Here is a 21,559-nt window from a genome sequence, read left to right as displayed (position 1 = left end):
ATAAATAAAAAATTTATAATATAACTTATCTATTTGAATAATCGCCCATTATTTGAAATTATAATAATATCAATTAATGTTTATATTATATTGAAACATTTGATATAAATATTTTCAATTAATTTGCTTATATATAAGTTTTTTTTATAGATACAGTGGCATCTTTAGTCACTGTACAAATAGTCAATTTCGTTTGTTTCTGAATATGTAATTCGAAATAAGCAATTCAATAAAAAAATGTTTGACATTTGCATTGAAGTTTACAATTATAACGTATGAATGCTTGCCACGTGGAACTTAATATATATTTGAAATATTGTGTAGACTTTAAATATGTACTTATATTTGTAAATATGTAAATATACAATATACACGTTCGAGGTCAATGTAAAATTTATTAAATGAAAGTAATATTGACAAATATATATTATCTATCTATATTCAGATAAAAGTATATTTAAATTTATTTTTACATATTATAGGTTAGTAGAATTTAGTTAGAAAATAAATGTTATATATTCATCATATTTGAATTTTAAGAATTGTTAAAATGTTACGAAGACGAAATGTTAATATTAAAACTGTCAAAGAATTGGATGCATTTCCTAAAGTTCCTGAACCATATGTAGATAAAACTGCAGTTGGAGGAACATGTAAGCTTTCTATCAATATCATTTAATATTTTGATTTAATTATATATATTTATTTTCATTCTTATTTACAGTCTCTATATTTACAATCTGCACTATTGCATATTTAATAATAGCTGAAACAAGTTATTATCTTGATAGCAGATTGCAATTCAAATTTGAAACTGATACAGATATTGATGCAAAATTAAAAATAAATATTGATATAACTGTTGCTATGCCATGTGGTCGTATTGGTGCTGATGTTTTAGATTCCACAAATCAAAATATGGTTGGACATGAATCATTAGAACAAGAAGATACATGGTGGGAATTAACCCAAGAACAAAGATCTCATTTTGAAGCTTTAAAACACACAAATTCTTATTTAAGAGAAGAATATCATGCAATCCATGAATTATTATGGAAATCAAATCAAGTTACTTTATATAGTGAAATGCCAAAACGGTGTATATATGCAATATTATATATATTATTAAATCTGTGATTGTTATATATATATTACAATACATTTTTCAGGACTCATCAACCTATTTATGCACCAAATGCATGTCGTATTCATGGCAGTTTAAATGTTAATAAAGTTGCTGGAAATTTTCATATAACTGCTGGAAAATCATTATCTATTCCTAAAGGACATATACATATTTCGGCTTTTATGACTGAAAAAGATTATAATTTTACTCATAGAATAAATAAATTTTCATTTGGTGGGCCTAGTCCAGGTATTGTTCATCCATTAGAAGGGGATGAAAAAATTGCTGATAATAGTAAGTTCATACATATAACAATAACATATAAAATATTATATTTAAAGTAAAAATTAATATTGTAATATTTATATTTATATTTTTGTAATATTAATATTGTAATATATATAATTTAAAAAATATATATTTTTTAGATATGCTTTTATATCAGTATTTTGTGGAAGTAGTTCCCACAGATATACAAACTTTATTGAGTACTTCCAAAACTTATCAATATAGTGTAAAAGATCATCAAAGACCTATTAATCATCAAAAAGGATCTCATGGAAGTCCAGGAATTTTTTTTAAATATGATATGAGTGCACTTAAAATAAAAGTTACTCAACAACGTGATACAGTATGTCAATTTTTAGTGAAATTATGTGCCACTGTTGGAGGTATTTTTGTTACAAGTGGTAAGTTTTATTTTATTTTAATAATTTATATCTTGCTGAAGATAATTTTTATTTCACAGTAAATTTTTTAGGATTAGTGAAGAATATTGTACAAAGTTTTTGGTATGTTGTTTGTTGCAAATTTTTAGCAAATAAAGAAAATAAAAATGACCAAATATGTTCTATTAATTCAAATTATCAAATGATTGCAACAATAAATCTTCTGAATGTTCCAGCACCAGAAAATGTGGATATTATGTTTAAACCTCAATAAAAATAATTTTTTAATTTAATATTCTTAAATTAATCAAATTTTAAAAACAGATAATAATAATCTTGTATATATATTAATAAAATTAGCAATTTTATATTCATCAATTGCATATTCTTTTTACCTTTAATTTCTTACTACAAAATCCACAATATTTTTTTGAAAACATTATTTTTGCTTAATATGCGCCTTTATGTTTGTTGTTAGGTGTAAACTATATTTTATTCAAGATAACAACAAATGGAAGGAATCCTATTTTAATTTCCACCAATAGAATATTCGAATCATTTATTCGAACTATGTTAAATGTACTTTCAAAAAAAAATAAGTAAGAAACTTATTATTTCTGAATTACGGAAATGTTTGATCGAAAGAAATGATATTTTATTTGCATTTGTTAAATCAATGTTTTAATACTTTGCATTAAAACGTAATAAAAGTATCTGTTTACTGGAAATCTTCGCATGCGCTCGCGAACTATTCGAAAGAATAAAGTCATTGTAAAGTGAGATTGAATAACTACATTATTTAGGAATGGCAGATATTAAACAGGATCATAAAGGCGAGGATACTGATAATTATGGAATAGGTAATAATGCAGAACCGAAAAATATGCAAGAATTAACGGAATATGTGAGTACAACTTAATTCAGTATCGTAACATTTTGTATTCGTATTTCGATCATGAATTTAATTATTTATACCTTTTTTTTTAGGTGCAAACATTATTACAAAATATGCAAGGAAAATTTCAAACAATGTCGGATCAAATTCTTGGAAAAAATATCCTTTTCTTATGAAGTATTTAAAATGCATTTCCTTAAATAACCTTAATAAAATAAAATGCGAAATAAAGTGTACATTTACATAACCTTTTGATAAGAAAATATAATTCATACATATGAAAAAAAGTAAGTTTATTTAAGGAAGTTATATTATATATATTTACTGTAATTATATATATGTACTGTTTTTTTATAAATATGAATAATAGATATCCTTAATGTAAAATACTAGATGAAATGGGAAATAGAATAGATGATTTAGAAAAGAATATTACAGATTTAATGACACAAGCTGGAGTAGAAGGAGGTGATAAATAATTATATTTATTGTAACATTAATTTTGATATAGAGTCAAAGAGATCTTTTTCAATATCAACAAATAATATTCTATAAGAAATATTTATATATTATACTATATTGATATGCACATTTGGTTATTAATATAATAAACTGATTTCTTTTGTACTGATATAATGCATATTTTATTTCCATTTTGTTTTTAAATAAAAATATAAGATATACTTCACTAATATAAGATCAATCATATTTGATCATCATAGGCATTGTTAAAAATTTTTGATATCTTGGAATTGATGGTATTACTTTAAGTATAAATTGTTTTTGTTTCTTCTGTCCAGAATCAGTTTGTAATTCAATCTAGAATTGTGTGAAATATTTTGAAAATAATAGATTATTAGAAATTACATAGATTTATGCCTGGTTCTCACAGGTTTTTCTTTAGTAGATTCAGATTCTGTTTCTTCTGAACTATTTCTAAATTCCTCAATTTGTACAGATTCCGATGAATTCGTTTTTAAGCTTGATTTTGTAGAATCCTATATAAAATTTATTATAATTATACATATATATCGATTATGTATATTCAATTGTTAATATATAATAAAAATTAAATTACTGTAGATTCGGTTGTATGATTTACTGATTTTTGAGAAACTCCGGGCGAAGACATAAAACGACTAGCCAAATTAGTAAGGGAATAAGACTGTCGAAATGAATTTCGCCCAACAGTGGTTAATCTCGCAATTGAATCTGGTACATGCATCGCTTCACGAAATTCCTGCAATTAATCATTATTTTAAATTATTAAAATATATTATAAAAATTTGCAATTAATTTTCATAATTTAAATTATATATTAATATAAAATAAATATGACTATTTGAATAAAAAATTACCCCATTCATATTTCCTCTTATTATTTGAAAGTCCTGTGAGAAGATATTAAAATAATACCAATTTACACTATTTTCGAAATATTATACAATATTATATATAATATATTATTTATAATAAAATAAAAAATAAAAGAAATATCCAATATTATTCTATATTAAAATTAGAATATTTTTTAAATAAAAAGTAACTTACCTCTAAATCTTTGACTTCATCAATTCCTGCAATATCATGATAACCCTTCGTCAATAATTCAAGAGTTTTTGCATGAAAACTTAATTCAATAATAATAAAATCTAAAAGTATAGTTTTCAAATCATGTAATTTTCGTTTTTCAAATGTATCGATTTGTTCTTCTAAACCTTTAACAACTCTTGAAACTTCAACAGAAGCTTTCATTAGCTCGGATTCAGCTTGAGACTATTTTTCTTTTTTTAAGAATTTAAACTAGTATACTTTTTAATTTTTTTACATAAATCAATGAATTATACAATAATGAATAAATTAATAAATTTAATACAAGGATACGATCATCTGTCTATTTCTCGGATTTCGTTCTTTAAGTCTATCTAAATGTCTTTTTCTTGTCAATTCTTTATCGCGTGCTGTAAATGTATTTTTTACATCATCACGAGCGTTTTTGCAAATTGTCGCATACTGAGAAAGTGAAGAAATTATTTTAGCATCAAATCTTTGCACTTGAGCATCTCTGAAATCAGATAAAATTGCAATAATTTGAAATATATAAAATAGAGAAATTTATTGCAAATATTTATTTATATTTATTCAATTTTATAAATATATATATATACCTATAATCGCCTATTACCGATAAAGTCGTAGAAAAATTTGTCAATCCATTAGATAAAGATCGATTTATGGTTTCCGATTCAGCATAAGTTTGTATAATTTTTGCTATTTCATCTCCTTTATCACGTAATCTCAAAATATATTACATAAATTATCAAAAAATAAAATAAAATAGAATAATAGAAAAAATAAAAGATCAATATTATAAAAATAGTAGTTAAAATATAATAGTAGTTAATTATAAACCTTGCTGCTTTTCTTGTATATGCTGCGAACGTTGTACATAATTCCGCAAAATGTTTCTCTACGTTAGATATTCTATCTTGTACAAACTTTGCTTCTTGTTCCCTGATGAATAATATTAATAAAATAATGATTATAAATGCAAATTTAAACTTATATGATAAATAATTGAAAATACATACCAAATGCTGCTTTGAGATCTTGAACGTAACATTTTATCGAATGTAATATCGCAATTTCTTTTATTTAAACCGATCGATCTTCGTATGAAACCCACACACTTCTATAGTTACGTTCGCATGAATACTGATTGTTACCTGTGGCAGGTGGTGCATTGTGCCTACAGGTGAGGTCGATTTCCTATATCTATACTATACTAATTTTTGTTCATCGTTTATTAACATTTATTTAAATGAAGCTACAATTCTTTCACGTAATATTGAAAAAGAAAATTTCTTTTGTTTCAATATTCATTATCCATTATATACATATGTACATATATTCATTTGATAAGAATATATATAGGGATTTCATAACATAAATTATTCAAAAAAGCTTTCTTTTTCTTTTTAATTTTCTTTTATTTATTTATTTATTTGTTTTTTTTTTATTATTATTTCTTAGGAGATATTTTTATTACTGCAAATGAATGAGCTGCACCACTTCCAACAAGGATACCCACATAATTATAAGAGAGTAGAAGTTGTTCCGGAAATTTAACATCTTTGGTATGGCCATTTCCGCAATTTCCATGTTCGTTCCATCCCCAACATAAAATTTTTCCATTTTCTGAAACGAAATATTTTTTTAAATATTTTTTAATATATTTTTTTTTTTATATAAATTATATTATGTTATATACCAGTTAGCGCCACATTATGTTCTGAACCTACAGAAACTTGATATATTTTAGGTATATTTTCAAGTTGTATAGCTTTCCAAGTCGATGATTTTTCTAATTGTGCAATACCCAATTGTCCATATGTATTTCGGCCCCAACCAAAAATATAATTATCTATTAATAAAATAATAAAATTTAAAATATTATTTTATTTTAAATTTATGAATATAAATTATAAATGTATGTATACATTACTTTTTAATACAATCACATGCGACCAACCACTGTATAAATTAAATGGTAATTTAAATTGAAAATCTGACAATTTTATAGGAATTAATGTTTTCGGAAATATATCTGTATTTATTCCTAATTGCCCATATTTGTTATCACCAAATGCATAAAAATTTCCATCTTTTGCTACCGCAATCGTATGATGTTGACCGCAACTAATATCCTCAATGTTCGATAATGTCAAAACTACGTAAAATCATCATAATATAATCTTTATATTGTTAGAAGCTGTTTTAAATTTATTTACCTTCTGTAAAAATATATACAGCATTTAAAGATTTATCATTCTTCGTGGAATTTAAACCTAATTGTCCTTTATTATCTGTCCCCGCTACAAAAACTTTATAATCTTCCGTTATTAGAACGGTATGTCTTAAACCTATAGAAATTCTTTTGATTTTTCGATCAATTACAACTTCGAAAGGTTCATGCGTCCATTGTAAATCATTTGGATGCTTTCCCAATTGTCCGAAAGAATTCGAGCCCCATACAAATAATGTGCCTTCTATTGTTAACGCAGCAGAACAATCCCAACCACATGCTATATCCACAATAACTTTATTTTTTAGTTTTCCTTTTAATTTTTGAAATAAAAGAATATCTTCTTTTGTAGAAAAACCCACTTGTCCTTTATTATTCCAACCGCAAGAATAAACGCAACCATAATCATCTAAAATTAAGGTATGGCCAGCACCGCCAATTATTTTTTTTATTTTTTGTGGTTCTAATGAGCATTTTGATAAATCAACTTCACACGGTAAAACACATTCTTCCGACCGAAATCCTTGACCAAGTTGGCCGTGAGAATTAGCACCCTATGAAATAATCAATTTTTATTTAAAATTACTATTTTAAAATATTCCCGCTTTTTAATACGATATCCGTTTAAATCTTTTTTACCGATCATGAGTAATTTCTAACGATTATAGTTTCACGAACACTATTTTTAGATATATTTTAGATATATTTTAAATATATTTATAGATATTGTTATTGATATTTGTTTATATTAATATTAATAATCATATAAAATAATATTTTGTATTTTCAAAAATATAAATCACAATTATCAATATTTAAATAAAATAATTGTAATTATATATGATGAAATTTACTTGTTATATTACCCATGAAATTAAAGAATAAGACATTATAATAATATTTGTAATATTCTAAAATATTTGTTATTAAATATTCATTAATTTCGAGTTATTAAAATTTTAATATATAAAAATATATCAAAAATATTTTTAAATTTATTTAAAACTTAATAGTTAAATACACACTTAAATACACAATGTACACTAAATCACATGTATAAATATCATCACAAACAAAATATAGAATAGATTTATCATCTAATGTACTTTTTTATCCTACATCTAACCTAAATATAGCTTAATAAATAAAACAATATTATTAATTTTACAATATATAAAAACTAGGATTATTTAACTTTAATACGATTTGTCTTTTTTCATTTCCTATCTGATGATTAATTCCACTTTTTCAATATTACATATTATAATTTTTCGATTTTCATGAACGATACAATTTTTTAATATTGCTTATATCATAGATGAAATTTAACTTGTAACGCCATCTCTTTTGAAAATGCTCAAACTTATTATATATTGTTATCGATAACAAAGTAAGTTTATTTATTTAATGAAAATTAAAATATTTTATATTACATTTTCAAAAATAAATTTATATTTTTTTCAAAGTTTTAGATTTAATATTTTCTAAATATTTATAATATATGATCTTTTCAAATATTTAAAAATCATTTATATATAAAATAATTACAAGTTAATTTGATAACAATTATTAAAATATAGTCAAGAATATATTATGTTTGAATATATTATATTAATTAAATATATTATGTTTAAAATATATATTTGAAAAAATATATTATTATGTTAAAAATATATTATGTTTTATGAAATCTTAACGATAAATTGTAAAACCAAAAATGTAATATCTATATTTTATTAAAAATTTAAAAAAGAATATAAATAATGAAATAATATGTTTGATTGATATTTCGTATCTTATTCATGATTATGTGTTAATAAAAAAGAAAATAACTAAAGAAAATTAAAATTAGAAAGATAGAAGAAAAAATAAAAGAAAGATAAAATACAATGGGAAATATAGAAATATAGAAATATAGAAATACAAATAAAAATAGAATAAAAATATTAAAATCATTTTTAAAGTGCTGCAAATGAAATAAAAAAAAACAATCAATAGAAGAAAATTAAAAATAAGATAAAAATTGATATCTCTTAAATAATAAAGATATTTCTTTAAAAGTATTTAGAAAAAAAGAATAAGAAATGGCGCTGATTTTCAATTCCTATGCTAACCTAATCTTTGAAGAGATATCTTTGATATTTAAGAGATAACGCTGATATTTTTATCCTATTTCTATTCTTTTCTTTTTTATTCTTTTTTTTTTATGTGTTTCATTGTGGCATTTTGAAAATGGGGCTGATTACAATATTTTTACCCTATTTTTTCTTCCACTTCATTTTTCTGTTCTTTGTTCTAAAATTTATTTGTTCAAAAGCAACTTTGATATTTAATTAACTTTATTATTCTATTTGTTTAATTTGATTAAAATATATTAACGGAATCTATTCAATCTAATTTTTATATGTTATAAGTATTTACATATTATACATCTATGCTATTATTGTACATTGTATATATATATATATATATATATATATATAAATGTATATATAAATGTATATTTACATTTTTATATGCTATAAAGGATATAATATTTGTAGTTTCTATTTTATAGTTAAATAAATAAAATGTTTAATAAAATTTATACTTCGTTGATTGAATGTTTCATTCTTTTTTTCATATTTTTTTATAATTCCATATATTCTCATAATTATAAATTATCTTATTTTTAAAACTGTGTAAAATGATATACATATACATGATTTAATTCCATGTATAATAAGTTTCAGCTTTTTTAAGAAAGATGGTGCTATTAGTTAAGTGTTAAAAGATATACAGTCCGTATATATTATAATGCGTATAAATAATTTTATATTTTGTTTGATAAATTAATCTATTCAAACATGAATTCTTTTCTTGATATGTACAGAATTATTTAGTTAATTTTATTATAACGTCGAATATAATATTGATGTAACATGGAAGAATTAATAAAGTTTGATATCAAAGAGGTTAAAACTGATCTTTTACGCGCGATAAACGAATGTTCCCAACGCGGATTATTACATACTACAAAATGGTATAACGAATTGATATATAGTCAAACAAATATTTTATTATTATGGGAAATGAAAAATGTATTTTTCCTACAGGCTAGCAGAATTAAGTTATTCTCTAAAAGATGTTAAATTAAACATTCATGATATTACCGCCGATTTGTATTTATCGGATACAAGCGATGAGGAGGATACATATATTTTAGCAAAAACGTATTTTGATTTAAAAGAATATGATAGAGCGGCTTACTTTACTGAGCAATGTAAAACTCCAAAAGTTCGATTTTTACATTTATATTCTCGCTATTTATCTGGAGAAAAGAAAAAAATAGATGATATGACAGTAGTTCCTCCAGATCCTTTAAAAAATGAGAGTTTAAGATTATTATGTGCTGATTTGAGAAAAGATCACCTGGCAGATAAACTTGATGGATTTGGTCTTTATCTTTTCGGTGTAACATTAAAAAAATTGCAACTTACCAAAGAAGCTACAGATGTATTGGTTGAAGCAACTCATAAGCAGCCTATGCATTGGGGATCTTGGTTAGAATTAGCTTCTTTAATTACTGATAGAGAAAAGCTTGAAAGTTTATGCTTATCTAATCATTGGATGAAGCATTTTTTTATGGCTCATATGTATTTAGAATTGCAATTAATAGATGAAGGTTTAGCGTTATATTGTGAATTACAATCAATGGGATTTGAAAAGAATGGTTATGTACTTGCTCAAACTGCTATTGCTGTGCACTATAGAAGAGGTAAGTCATATTTTTAAACAAATTATTAATGTAAAATTTTTATATTAGTATATTATTTTAATACATAATATATTAAATTATAATATTTTAATTTTAGATGTTGATAATGCTATAGAAACATTTAAAACAATAATAAAGGAAGATCCTTATTGTTTAGACAATATGGATACATATTCTAATTTGCTTTATGTAAAAGAAATGAAAGTTGAATTAGCATATTTAGCACACAGAGCGACAGAAATAGATAAGTATAGATTAGAAACATGTTGTATAGTAGGTAAGTTTATTAACATTTCATAACAAATCATGTGAAAATTTATTATTTTATTATTTGATTAATTAAAATATATTTTTTCAGGAAATTATTATAGTTTAAGAGGAGATCATCAAAAAGCCGTAATGTATTTTCATAGAGCATTGAAATTAAATCCACAATATCTTTCTGCTTGGACACTACTTGGTCACGAATTCATGGAAATGAAAAATACCAATGGTGCTATTCATAGTTATAGACAAGCTATTGGTGAATGAACTTTATATAAATTTTTTTATATTCATATTAAACAATATTAAATATTTATTTCTATTGCATTAATCAATTTCTTTATACAGAGGTTAATAAACGGGATTATAGAGCATGGTATGGTTTGGGTCAAACATATGAAATCTTAAAAATGCCATTCTATGCATTATATTATTATAAACAAGCTCAGCTTCTAAGACCACATGATAGTAGAATGGTATTAGCTTTAGGAGAAGCATATGAAAAACAAAATAAAATACAAGATGCATTGAAATGCTATTATAAAGCATGTAATGTTGGTGATATTGAAGGAATGGCATTATTAAAATTAGCTACGTATGTATTAAAGATATTTTCCTTATGATATGATGTATATACTTAAATTTGTTCTAATATACTGTAGGTTATATGAAAAATTAGGTGAACATGATCATGCAGCAGCAGCTTATACAGATTTTGTGATGGATGAATTTAGAAATGCAGATAGAACTGATTTGAGTCATGCATATAAGTATTTAACACAATATCATTTAAAACGAGAGCAATTAGATTATGCTAATCATTATGCTCAAAAATGTTTGCAATTTGATGAAACAAAAGAAGAAGCTAAAGCATTGTTAAGAACAATTGCTCAAAAAAGAGGAAAATTTGAACATTCAATGGTGGTAATTAAAAAATATTTATTAATAATAAAATAAAATGTTATATTTTAAAATTAAATAATATTAATAAATTTTTAACAATATATTAATTATAGATAGAAGATATGAATGAAACAGATCCAGTTATTGAACAAGGAGAAAGACCAGATGTTACAACAGGAAGTCAATTATCGCCAATGAATTTATCATTTATGCCTACGCCGTAAAATATTGAAAAAAATATCTTAATCCTTTAAATTTTGCTTTATATATTTTGTACATATTTTTAATAAATATTTTTAACATTAAGTTATCGATTTTTTCATAATGAATTTTTTTTAATTTTATATATACATATATGTATATATATATATATATATATATGCGTATATACATATAATTATTTATTATATAAAAAAAATTTTATAGATAAATATTTGTTTGAAATAAAATATTATTCATAATTTTTTTCTAGAATATTATCTAACGTTTCTGAAAAATTGTTATAAGTAGGAAAATCCATAAATTCGGGATAATCGTAATAAAGATGTGGCATAGGTGGTACAATTGTTACCGTGTTGATAAAAGAATTATAGGTAGAATTTTCATACGTCGAAGATGCTAATATAAAATTTATAGGATCATTATAGGACAATAGCGGTCTATTCTGTGGTATTTCAGGAAAACCAGGAGGAGGACGAGTACATCTTGGAGAAGTATTTGCATTATTAGATATGTTTATGTGCGTTATTGCACTATTCATATCAGGAATTATAGATGTATCTTCATCGAAGCCAAAATCTGTTGATGAAGATGATGTACTGCATGACGTAATTTGTTTATGTGCGATTCTTAAAAATCCAATACTTGATTCTTCATTGTCCGCTATGTAATTTAATTCCTGTACTATCACTTTACCCTAAAAAAAAAAAAATAAATAATATGTTAGAATTATTGATATAATATAGAATATGAATAAAATAAAAAGATTGTAAATAATGTATACTTGAAAATGATTGAATTGAGATTTGCAATAAAATTGTTGTTCAGAGGAACCATTCCTATCAGTTGTTATTATTTCAACATCGTCATCTATCAAAAGGCTGTTATCTGTTTGCGTAGCCATTTCTTTATATTTAATATTTTTATATTTTAGTTTATTAAATTTTATTGGCACTCTTGAAAAACATGATTTATCTTTAGGCGAAACATTTTTTTGAGGTTCGCTTTTTTCTTCCTTTGTATTTTTATCATTTTTATATTTTATATATTTTTCGTTTTCATAAGATATAACTTTTTTTCTTTTATCATTGGTATACTCAGTTTTCTTCATTCGTTCCTCGTTTTTTGATTCAGATATAAATGGGGAATTGTGAGAATAATTATTGATTACTTTACGACAATAAAAATTATTTTGTTTTGATCTTTTGCACTTACAAGAAGCACAACATCTATGGAACGAAGAAGACTTAAATTCGTCTTCCGAAGAATTATATTGTTTTTGAAATATCTCTTCATCTTCTTCTTCATCTATAGAAGAAATGCTATCTTGTTCATCAATGAACGATTTCGAAAATTGTGTATGAAAATCATTGTTCGTTGCAGACAATTCATTTTCTTGAGATGTAATTATTTCAGAGTTCATATTATTAACAATATGTTCAATTGATATCCCCACAGGCTCTTTCGCGATTTTGCATTCTATAGATTTGTTAATATCTTCATTCTGTATTTTCATGTTCATTATTATTGTATCATTCGCGATGTTCCATAATTCAGTAGAAGAATCAAAATTTTCTTTGGTAGTTATTATTTTATCATTATCGTCATTATTTTCCTTTCCTTTATGATTCTTATTAAGAGACAACTCATTTTTATCTTTATTTTTTGAATTTTCTTTTTTCGTATTTCCTTCTTCTTGTTCTGTCTTTATTTTCTTTTCTTCATCGCTTGACTCATATTTTTCATCAGTTGAATCCTTATGTGTTTTCTCTATATATTTTTTTGAATTAATGAATTTCGAAGAAATTGTACTAAATATACAAAAACATAAAAAATAGGCTTGGAATATGATATATTTAATATTATTTTTCAGTGATTGCAAAATTTTTATCAATGACATGAATATCTTTAATATTATCATTTTTGAATTTTGTTTCGATATTTTTCGAAATAATTTTCGTTTGCTTCTGAACACAAATTTTGATAATTCTTGACGAGGTTGAATTACCTTGAAAAAAATACAATTAATGTAGAATATAATGTAATTCTTATAATTAACTTAATATTAATATTTAAACTTTTTTTTAATTAAATATATAAATTACTATATATTATAATACATTTACAAACAATATGAAAGAATATAATATACAAACAATATGTAATATATAAAAAAATAAATTGTTAAGTTTTGAAACAATACGTACAATACATACAAAACTAAAAAATATTAATCATTAAACAGTATAAAGATATTAAAAATTTGTGTGATGAAATACAATTAGTGAATTTCGCAAAATAAAATTGAAATTTCGTAAAATAAAATTCGTGAATTTTGCGCGAGGTAATTTTGTGTAAAAATGAATACTTTTTTAAACACCGAAAAAATTAATTATTATAAATATTATTAAAAGTTAGATAACTTAATTAAAATTATTTTAATTTTACCTTATAAATAATTAATGTTAATTTATTTATAAGGTAATGCCATTATACATACATATCAAATACACCGTATTGTTTCGAGTGATAAATATTTTAATTAAGAAAATTATTTTTATTTGATTCAACCAGAAAATATTACAAAATAGCAAATATAGAAAGAAAATTACCTTGATTGTTAAATCAATGATTTCTAACTTTATATAATTGTTATTCCTTTTTTTTTTTTAAGCGAAAGTACTTACTTTATCATTGAAGTGATATTGTCTATTTTTTTTGCCTGTATTTTTATTTTTCTTTGACATGATTGTTGGTTATCACTATTAAAATTCAAAAAAAAAAAAATAATAATAAATTCAAATTCCTGACTAGTTTATAGCAAACACTCGTAACGCACAGTACAACAGACAAGTCACAAGTAAAGTAGAAAATTAGCCTGATGTTCTGTATAAGGAAAGGAAATATCGGTACCTTGCTTCCTGATTGGACGATCAGGAGGTAGAAAATTTGTATGGAAAGTTCAAAAGAAATTCGGGGGTGATTATCCCTTCCGAAGTCTTGGCTACGAACTGTTTGATTGTTTCTTTTACTTTCAGGTCAATTTGCCTCTTCAATGTTGTTTATTATTAGATATGTTAATTAAATCGAGTTCCATTTACACTTTAATAAAATACATAATTACATAATAATTAATAAAAAGATTATTGAAATTTTTAATTATAATTTTGATAAACAATTTTTAAATTTTAATAATTAATATATTAATATATATATAATATTATATATTTATAAATTATATATTAATATATACATATATATATATATATATATATATATATATATATGTATATATATATATATTTTATAGTGTAATTTATATTATTATATTTATATTATTATAATATAAATTAATATAGTATAAGTTAATATTATTATAATATATATATTAATATTATAATTTGTGATATTGACAATATTTGTTGATTATGCATCAACCATTTCTTAAATAAAACCGTACAATGGAGAATGCGTGTACAATGGAAAGGAACAATTTATAGCTGTTCCTTTGAAATTTTAGAAAGTTTAGGCTTAAGGATTAAATGTGGCAAGCTCGTTTTGGAGTATTACAGTTATTCTTTTATTAATGTACTTTTATTAGCTATGTTTACCATTTACCAAAAATTGTCTTTTTCAAATATAAGAAAAATATTATACAAAGGATGATTTCATAAAGATTGTATCAAGTAATTCTCATTTATATTTTAGAATATATTATCAAAAATTTATTTCATAATAACTTTATAAATCTTTGAATTTTTTTTTTTAAATTATTTTTTATTACTATATAAATTAATTGATTACTATATACAAACTTTATTAATATATTTGTATTAGAGATATATAGAAATTTAACAATTATAAAGTATTGTTATTATTTATTGATAAATTCACGCGAAAATTTATGCACATATATATACTTGCATGCATGCATACATTTACATTGAAATTGTTGACGCGTATACCTGTCACGTAAGTCTATGCACGCAACAATATAAGCACCATTTATTGCTATTTTAATATCTCTTAATTGTGTAATTATTTTAAAATATCTAAAATTATATATAATTTTTTTGAATTATTTTTTATGTTTATATTATATTTTTTTAAATGATATTTTGATAAATATTTTTTTCAATAATTATATGTATTATTTAAAAAATCATTTTTTGAAATTTATACTTTTACACAAAGAATATAAAAGAAAAGAAGAATTTTTGAATAAATTTCTTTTTATTTTTTTCTCTTATTATTTTATTATTTTAAATTCAATAAGATAGTAAAAAAAAAATATATATTATATTTGTATTGCAATGAAAGTTTTTAAGATCGCGCGCAATTCAATAAAGTATGGCAGCCATATTGACTATGTACTCCCAACCCAGTACCAAGGATGTTTGTGCGTGCCTGGCACCACTGCTGTTACATCGCGGTCGTTGTCGTCGTCGTCAACGTCGTCGTTTTCGTTGTTATTTCTATTATCGTCGTCAACGTTATTCCTATCGTTGAATAATTTCGTTGACGTGCAAAGATATCTATCGAACGATTCACAACACAAAAACAACATTCTAACAAAATCGAAAATTTCTATCTGCGAAATGTCAAATCAAATATGTCTAAAATGGAACAGTTTTCTAAACAATATCGCCACGAGTTTCGAAAGTCTTTGGGAGGAAGAAGGTTTAGTAGATGTGACATTGGCAAGTGATGGACAGTGTCTTACAGCTCATAAAGTGATTCTCTCAGCAAGTAGTCCTTTTTTCAAAAAAGTTTTTCAGGTTGGTTTTCTATAGTTTTCTATACTTCATGATTTGATTGAAGTTTTGACAGTTGTTCCATTATTGAAAAAAGTTCGTTATTAGCTTCTTTAATCAATAACATTTAAGGAAGAAATTCTTTAAATGATAATTGTACAAATTTGAGGTTAGCCTACTTTGAATAATACGTGTCATATTTTAAATTTGTCGTTTATTGCCACGTGATTTTGATCACATTTGTATATATATAGTTTAATAAAAAATATTGTTTAAAAAATTTTTTCTTCAATATTTATAGACAAATCCCTGTCAACATCCAGTTATAATACTCCAAGATGTACACTTCAGTGAACTAGAAGCTTTACTTATATTTATATACAAAGGAGAAGTAAATATTGAACAAAAAAATTTGCCAGCACTTTTAAAAGCTGCAGAAACATTACAAATCCGTGGTCTTTCGGGAGGAGATATATTTGCTAAAGAATCTTATAAAAGATTAGTAGAATTGGAACAGGCGGTAGAAGAAGGAACGGGTAGTAAAGAAGAAAATCCAAAGAAAAAACAAAAATTGAACAAACATCAAAATTCTATATTAGAAACAGCACTGACACCTAAAGTATCTCAAATAGAAAGCACAGATGAATCTACAACTAGTGAACAAGGTGGTAAAGAAGGAGATTATTTATTACAAAAAAATATACAAAATCCAATCTATCAACGTTTAGAAATGAAGGTTAATTATTATATTAATTTAAAATTTTTTATACGATATTAATGAAACATATGAAATAAATATAATTTATTATATTTTCAGATAGAACCATTAGAAACTGTGTTAGAAGATTCTCAAAAACAATCTTCAACAGATAAAGATCCAGCAGAGAGATTAGATACTGGACAACTTGAAGGAAATCAAGGTTAGTAATATTTTGAAAATTATACGATATTGCTTTATAAAAAATAATATAAAATATAATCATATGCATGTTATTATTATGTAAGAGAATATGTTACATTTATCTTATACCAATATATATTTTGATGTTTCATTTTTATATACATATCTTTTGTTGCATTATATATCTTGATAAGATAATTTGGAGAGAAAAAAATAATTGATTATATATAAATATTTCATTTTATATATATATATATATATATATATATATTGATTTATTATGATTAATATTGCAAAAAGTTATATTAAGATGTATGATTTATTTATTATTTGATCGATAAAAATTATCTATTACATTTATCTGAAAATTTCATTTAAATTAGATTGCATATTAGGATGCGTATTAATTTTCGACGTATTCTCAGATTGTTGAGAATTAGCTTTGATTGCCACTTCTGCTTTATTTACATTGGTATAACACATATTTCTTTCATTTCTTTTTATTTCGTTCGATGTTACAAGCAAACTCATAAAGGAAATGGAAACGTGTGTAGATAGTAAGTAAATATGCGAATAAATTAAAAAAAATATGAATCGGAGAAACTAGAGGTCAAGGCGTAGATAATATTTAGTAATTTAGTTCGATAGGTGATTAAATTTTGAACAAGGTTTCGTTTAGTATTTTATTAAATTTGAAAAAAGAAAAGTCCTGGCTTCTAGTACTCAGAAATGTGATCTAAATTGTTTTATATTTATGCGTAAAAAAAAAAAAAAAAAAAAAAGAAAAAAAAAGAAAAAAAATTATATATATCTGTGCATGCGTGGCGAAGAAGAGAAAGGGATCGATCGTTTAACAACGTTTAATATCGGCATCGTTAAACGAATCTAGTCGAATTTTGCTTAATTGTTCGGTACGCTGCAATTCACGCGTCAGGGGGATCCTCCGTGTCTAAAGCAGGCTGTGCTCTGATGTGTGTGGCAGGGTCTGGGAACAGTCCTGCTGAAGATATTTCCGGTTTATCTGGGTTATCCGGCCTAACTGGATTCTCGGACGTGAAGCCACTGCTATACGCGTATCAACAACTACCTTATGCCGATCTTCTGCCGAGTCCGGAGATAATCTCAACGTGGGCATCCTCTCGACCGATGGATCATTTGGCCTGTGACCTTATGAAGATTCTTTTTACTCCGGAGGAGAGGATTCTTTGTAACGTAAATGGCAAGATGGGAAAGCAACAATTCGATAGTAACAAAATACATTTGATAAGAGAAGTTCTGTTGCACTTTAGTGGTATTGCACCCAATAGCGTGGAATGGGAGGAAACGTGGAAAAATTGCGTAACTAAAATCGATACCAGCAATAGGGGCTTGAAAAGGTATCTATTCCAAAGGCGGTCGGTTTACACCCAATGACTAGGGCGTTTCAGGTCAGGCGTAAAACGGAAACGTTTTCACTGGCTGGAATAAAGTGTGTTTTTTCTCGCTGATTCGTCGATTTTTCGATTCTCTTAAGATCACTTAGGATCATTTTAGATCGCCTTGGAAGTTTCCGTGTTCTTTCTTTTTTTTTAAAATGGTGGAATAACAGTAGGTGGAGCGAGAAAATTCGGAGAAAATAGTAGAACGTGTTCAAAAAGAGATTAGAGAAACGGAAAATATTCTTAGGCATGGTCCAACTATATTTATACGCTTCACGTTTGCTTTCATCGGGCAAATGATCGACTAATTAATTCGTAATATATTTTGTTAAGAATTCTTTTTTTTTTCTTTTTTTTCTTTCTTTCTTTTTTTTTTTTTTAATGTACGTCTCGTTTTGTTAACGAAGATTTATTTTACAGTTGAGGAAGATCGATTTTTTTTTTATTCGATTCCTTTGATTTTTTTTTTTTTTTTCGTCCTTGTGCAATGTAACATTCCATCCATTTATTAATTTACGATGTTCACGCAGATTCGCACTCTCGTAGACGATCTATATAACACCTATTAAACGTACCGTATCATAAGAATCCGCGGAGTTTCTTACACATGAAGACAAGATTACACGCGTTGCTATGCGCGTATAGATGGATCTATAAGTGTGCGTTTACCGATATACGTACTGTTATATACGTGAATATATGCGAGAATAATCACGTCTCGCATTATTGACGGCTTTAGAAGAAGAGAAATACGTGTTACGATGTAACGATGAGAGTAGTAATATAAATATATGCTTCTACGTTATTTAAGGGCGTTCAATATACCGTGACGAGACCTCACGCGAACGATTCGCAGGCTATCGATGGCACACAATCTTTTTCTACCTTTTACGTCGAATCGGTATAAACGAGTCTGATTTTCGCGTTTTGCCACAATTCTGTTTTCTCTCGTCTGATCTCGCAAAAAAAGAAAAGAAAAAAAAAATAAAAAAAAAAAAAAGGTACGAAACGCTTCGAGTTGACTGTTACTATTTAAATCTGTGCGATTGTAGACAAAATACACACATACACACAAATGACTGGTTGCAAATAAACCTATTTTACATTTTTAATTGTCTCATCATTTCCTGACATTTCCGTTATCCTCTGTCCGTGCACACCCGGATTGCATGGATTATTCAATTTTCAATTTCATATTTTCACCAACACGCGTATTCAAACACATTCTATTATTTCTAATGATATTTGGAAGAAAAGGAATCGCACAATCATAAGGGGAACGAACGTTCAACGTTTTGCAAGTTCACCGTTTCCATTTTGATTCCATTCGAAGTTTTATCCCATTTTCCAAAAAAAAGAAAAGAAAGAAAAAGAAAAAGAAAGATCCTGATCGATTGAACCGACAATCTCCTTACTCGAATTCCTTCTAACTGGTTTTAACCGAAGACATAAAGCGAATAGAAAAAAAAAAAAAAAAAGAAAAGGAAGAAAAATTTGAAGTCGCGGACTGGAATTACTTGCAGGATCATCGAGGCCGAATGTAACCGTAATCGCCGATGCACGAGAGGCCTCGACCCCTTCGCCCGAGCCGGAAACGCATGCGAGATTTCCAATTGGCCTTGATCGAACACCACCTTGGAATACGTATCGACACAACGACGAGCTTTACTCGCCGAATCATTCGAATTCGGAATCGATGCCCGATCAACAGGAATCCATGAACATACTCGTGGAACGGAATGCGAGAGTTCTCCGTTCTGTCTTTCCCACTTGTCCGGGGGCAGCTAACAATTCGGAATTCTCGGAGGAGACAGTGAAGGGTGCCACGGCGTATCCACCATTTCCGTGTCCGTTTTGCGACAGGGCGTACACGAGTTGGGGTTTTCGACGAAGGCACATCAAAGCCGTCCACACGATTTCACCATCTCTAAACTGTAAATGGTGTTTACAGGTATGCACGTATCAATTGTGATATTCGATAATTCGGTGTAAAAGGAACGTTTCTTCCAGGTTCTTCCTACGCATGCGGCTTGGAGAAGTCACGTAATATTAGCGCACAATCTGTCCGCAAGCGACGCGCATAATGGTCTCCTGATTTTGGAGGAGGCGCACATGGTTTTACAAATTGCACGCCCTACCAGGTTGGACACTTTAGTTAATATAATTAAACAGAATTCTCAACAGAACAACAATCAAGACAATTCACAATCGGAGAAAAATTGAATCGTCGTTGATTATGATACGCGCGGATTCGTAATCGAAATTTTGTTGTCGATGGAGACTTTTACGAGAATTAGGAAAATTAGGAAAAATTTATATATATATATTATATATTCATTCCCAATTAGAATATTCTCATTCTCAGAGAATGGTTGAAAATATTTTTATACGAATAATCGTCTTGATCGGCGATAATTTTTTCTTTTGTAATATTATTTTTTATACATGTATATTCTGATTGTATATATATCGCTTTTATAGTCAGTTATTTGATGGCCAGTATCACGCTCGTAGCGTAATGTATTTTTATTGCTGTATCCATTTGGATTTTTGTAAAAAGAAATAAATAGATATTTAACATGTGACGAAGCATTTCTCCTTTTTGCGTTGAAAATTCGTGTTACATCAAAAATTAGAAACATCTTTTTTTCAAATTTTTTTATTGCTTAAAATGTACTTATATGGTAGTGCATCAGTCGATATTTTTATAAATATATATACTTTGTAAAAGTGACGGGAGTTTCGTGCTGTGCAAATAGAATCGATATTGTGCAAGGTGCATTTTTTTTTTTATAATTATTCGATTCTTCTTTTAATAAATGAACATCGTGAAGTACAATAAAAAGAAA

At 25.7% G+C, this 21,559-nt stretch overlaps 7 protein-coding genes and 1 long non-coding RNA gene across 13 annotated transcripts; 4 read left to right on the top strand and 4 right to left on the bottom strand.

The window, feature by feature from the left end:
• The first annotated feature begins 97 nt into the window (after window positions 1–97).
• LOC411722 (endoplasmic reticulum-Golgi intermediate compartment protein 2) lies at window positions 98–2,168 on the top strand. 2 transcript variants are annotated; one of them, XM_006571257.1, is made up of 6 exons: window positions 98–407; window positions 483–653; window positions 725–1,097; window positions 1,170–1,420; window positions 1,555–1,815; window positions 1,887–2,168. In XM_006571257.1, exons 2-6 carry the CDS (start codon window positions 551–553, stop codon window positions 2,066–2,068), a joined length of 1,170 nt encoding a protein of 389 aa, XP_006571320.1. In that variant the 5' UTR covers window positions 98–407; window positions 483–550; the 3' UTR covers window positions 2,069–2,168. The 2 variants fall into 2 exon arrangements, with proteins under 2 accessions (XP_006571320.1, XP_026302249.1); XM_026446464.1 differs by having other exon boundaries at window positions 143–381.
• Window positions 2,169–2,414: 246 nt separating this feature from the next.
• Window positions 2,415–3,317, top strand: LOC725609 (heat shock factor binding protein 1-like). The gene is made up of 3 exons (NM_001136187.1): window positions 2,415–2,698; window positions 2,782–2,848; window positions 3,080–3,317. The coding sequence occupies exons 1-3, from the start codon at window positions 2,600–2,602 to the stop codon at window positions 3,166–3,168; spliced, it is 255 nt and encodes an 84-aa protein (NP_001129659.1). The 5' UTR covers window positions 2,415–2,599; the 3' UTR covers window positions 3,169–3,317.
• On the bottom strand, window positions 3,306–5,887 carry LOC411721 (uncharacterized). 3 transcript variants are annotated; one of them, XM_026440534.1, is made up of 9 exons: window positions 5,781–5,887; window positions 5,281–5,438; window positions 5,102–5,203; window positions 4,858–4,986; window positions 4,574–4,754; window positions 4,241–4,465; window positions 4,048–4,080; window positions 3,768–3,929; window positions 3,306–3,687 (listed from the first exon to the last, which is right to left on the bottom strand). In XM_026440534.1, the coding sequence occupies exons 2-9, from the start codon at window positions 5,310–5,312 to the stop codon at window positions 3,553–3,555; spliced, it is 999 nt and encodes a 332-aa protein (XP_026296319.1). In that variant the 5' UTR covers window positions 5,313–5,438; window positions 5,781–5,887; the 3' UTR covers window positions 3,306–3,552.
• Sergef (secretion regulating guanine nucleotide exchange factor) lies at window positions 5,655–7,466 on the bottom strand. The gene is given in 5 exon segments (NM_001242577.1): window positions 5,655–5,887; window positions 5,961–6,113; window positions 6,195–6,419; window positions 6,481–7,048; window positions 7,361–7,466. Coding segments are annotated over 5 exon segments (1,146 nt in total). The 5' UTR covers window positions 7,385–7,466; the 3' UTR covers window positions 5,655–5,711.
• Window positions 7,467–9,227: 1,761 nt separating this feature from the next.
• LOC413499 (cell division cycle protein 23 homolog) lies at window positions 9,228–11,648 on the top strand. 2 transcript variants are annotated; one of them, XM_396943.5, is made up of 7 exons: window positions 9,228–9,516; window positions 9,590–10,251; window positions 10,349–10,528; window positions 10,610–10,774; window positions 10,864–11,110; window positions 11,178–11,439; window positions 11,532–11,648. In XM_396943.5, exons 1-7 carry the CDS (start codon window positions 9,416–9,418, stop codon window positions 11,640–11,642), a joined length of 1,728 nt encoding a protein of 575 aa, XP_396943.1. In that variant the 5' UTR covers window positions 9,228–9,415; the 3' UTR covers window positions 11,643–11,648. The 2 variants fall into 2 exon arrangements, with proteins under 2 accessions (XP_396943.1, XP_026299448.1); XM_026443663.1 differs by lacking the exon at window positions 11,532–11,648 and having other exon boundaries at window positions 11,195–11,324.
• A 187-nt stretch (window positions 11,649–11,835) lies between these two features.
• LOC100578060 lies at window positions 11,836–13,492 on the bottom strand. The gene is made up of 2 exons (XM_003251665.4): window positions 12,422–13,492; window positions 11,836–12,334 (listed from the first exon to the last, which is right to left on the bottom strand). The coding sequence occupies exons 1-2, from the start codon at window positions 13,157–13,159 to the stop codon at window positions 11,870–11,872; spliced, it is 1,203 nt and encodes a 400-aa protein (XP_003251713.4). The 5' UTR covers window positions 13,160–13,492; the 3' UTR covers window positions 11,836–11,869.
• Window positions 13,493–13,601: 109 nt separating this feature from the next.
• Window positions 13,602–14,762, bottom strand: LOC102653813. Its single transcript, XR_003305598.1, has 3 exons — window positions 14,551–14,762; window positions 14,325–14,399; window positions 13,602–13,645 (listed from the first exon to the last, which is right to left on the bottom strand). It is a non-coding gene; the product is annotated as an uncharacterized LOC102653813 (long non-coding RNA).
• Window positions 14,763–16,008: 1,246 nt separating this feature from the next.
• On the top strand, window positions 16,009–21,293 carry LOC409936 (zinc finger and BTB domain-containing protein 34). 2 transcript variants are annotated; one of them, XM_026439072.1, is made up of 6 exons: window positions 16,009–16,415; window positions 16,693–17,127; window positions 17,209–17,311; window positions 18,275–18,670; window positions 20,219–20,661; window positions 20,721–21,293. In XM_026439072.1, exons 1-6 carry the CDS (start codon window positions 16,236–16,238, stop codon window positions 20,931–20,933), a joined length of 1,770 nt encoding a protein of 589 aa, XP_026294857.1. In that variant the 5' UTR covers window positions 16,009–16,235; the 3' UTR covers window positions 20,934–21,293. The 2 variants fall into 2 exon arrangements, with proteins under 2 accessions (XP_026294857.1, XP_016771865.1); XM_016916376.2 differs by lacking the exon at window positions 18,275–18,670 and having other exon boundaries at window positions 16,012–16,415; window positions 20,234–20,661; window positions 20,721–21,254.
• The last annotated feature ends 266 nt before the right edge of the window (window positions 21,294–21,559 follow it).

The sequence above is a fragment of the Apis mellifera genome, linkage group LG1 (genome assembly GCF_003254395.2).
Source record: "Apis mellifera strain DH4 linkage group LG1, Amel_HAv3.1, whole genome shotgun sequence".
Taxonomy (NCBI): Eukaryota; Metazoa; Arthropoda; class Insecta; order Hymenoptera; family Apidae; genus Apis; species Apis mellifera.
Note: the sequence above shows the minus strand (reverse complement) of the source record. Positions and strands in the feature narration are given on the sequence as shown.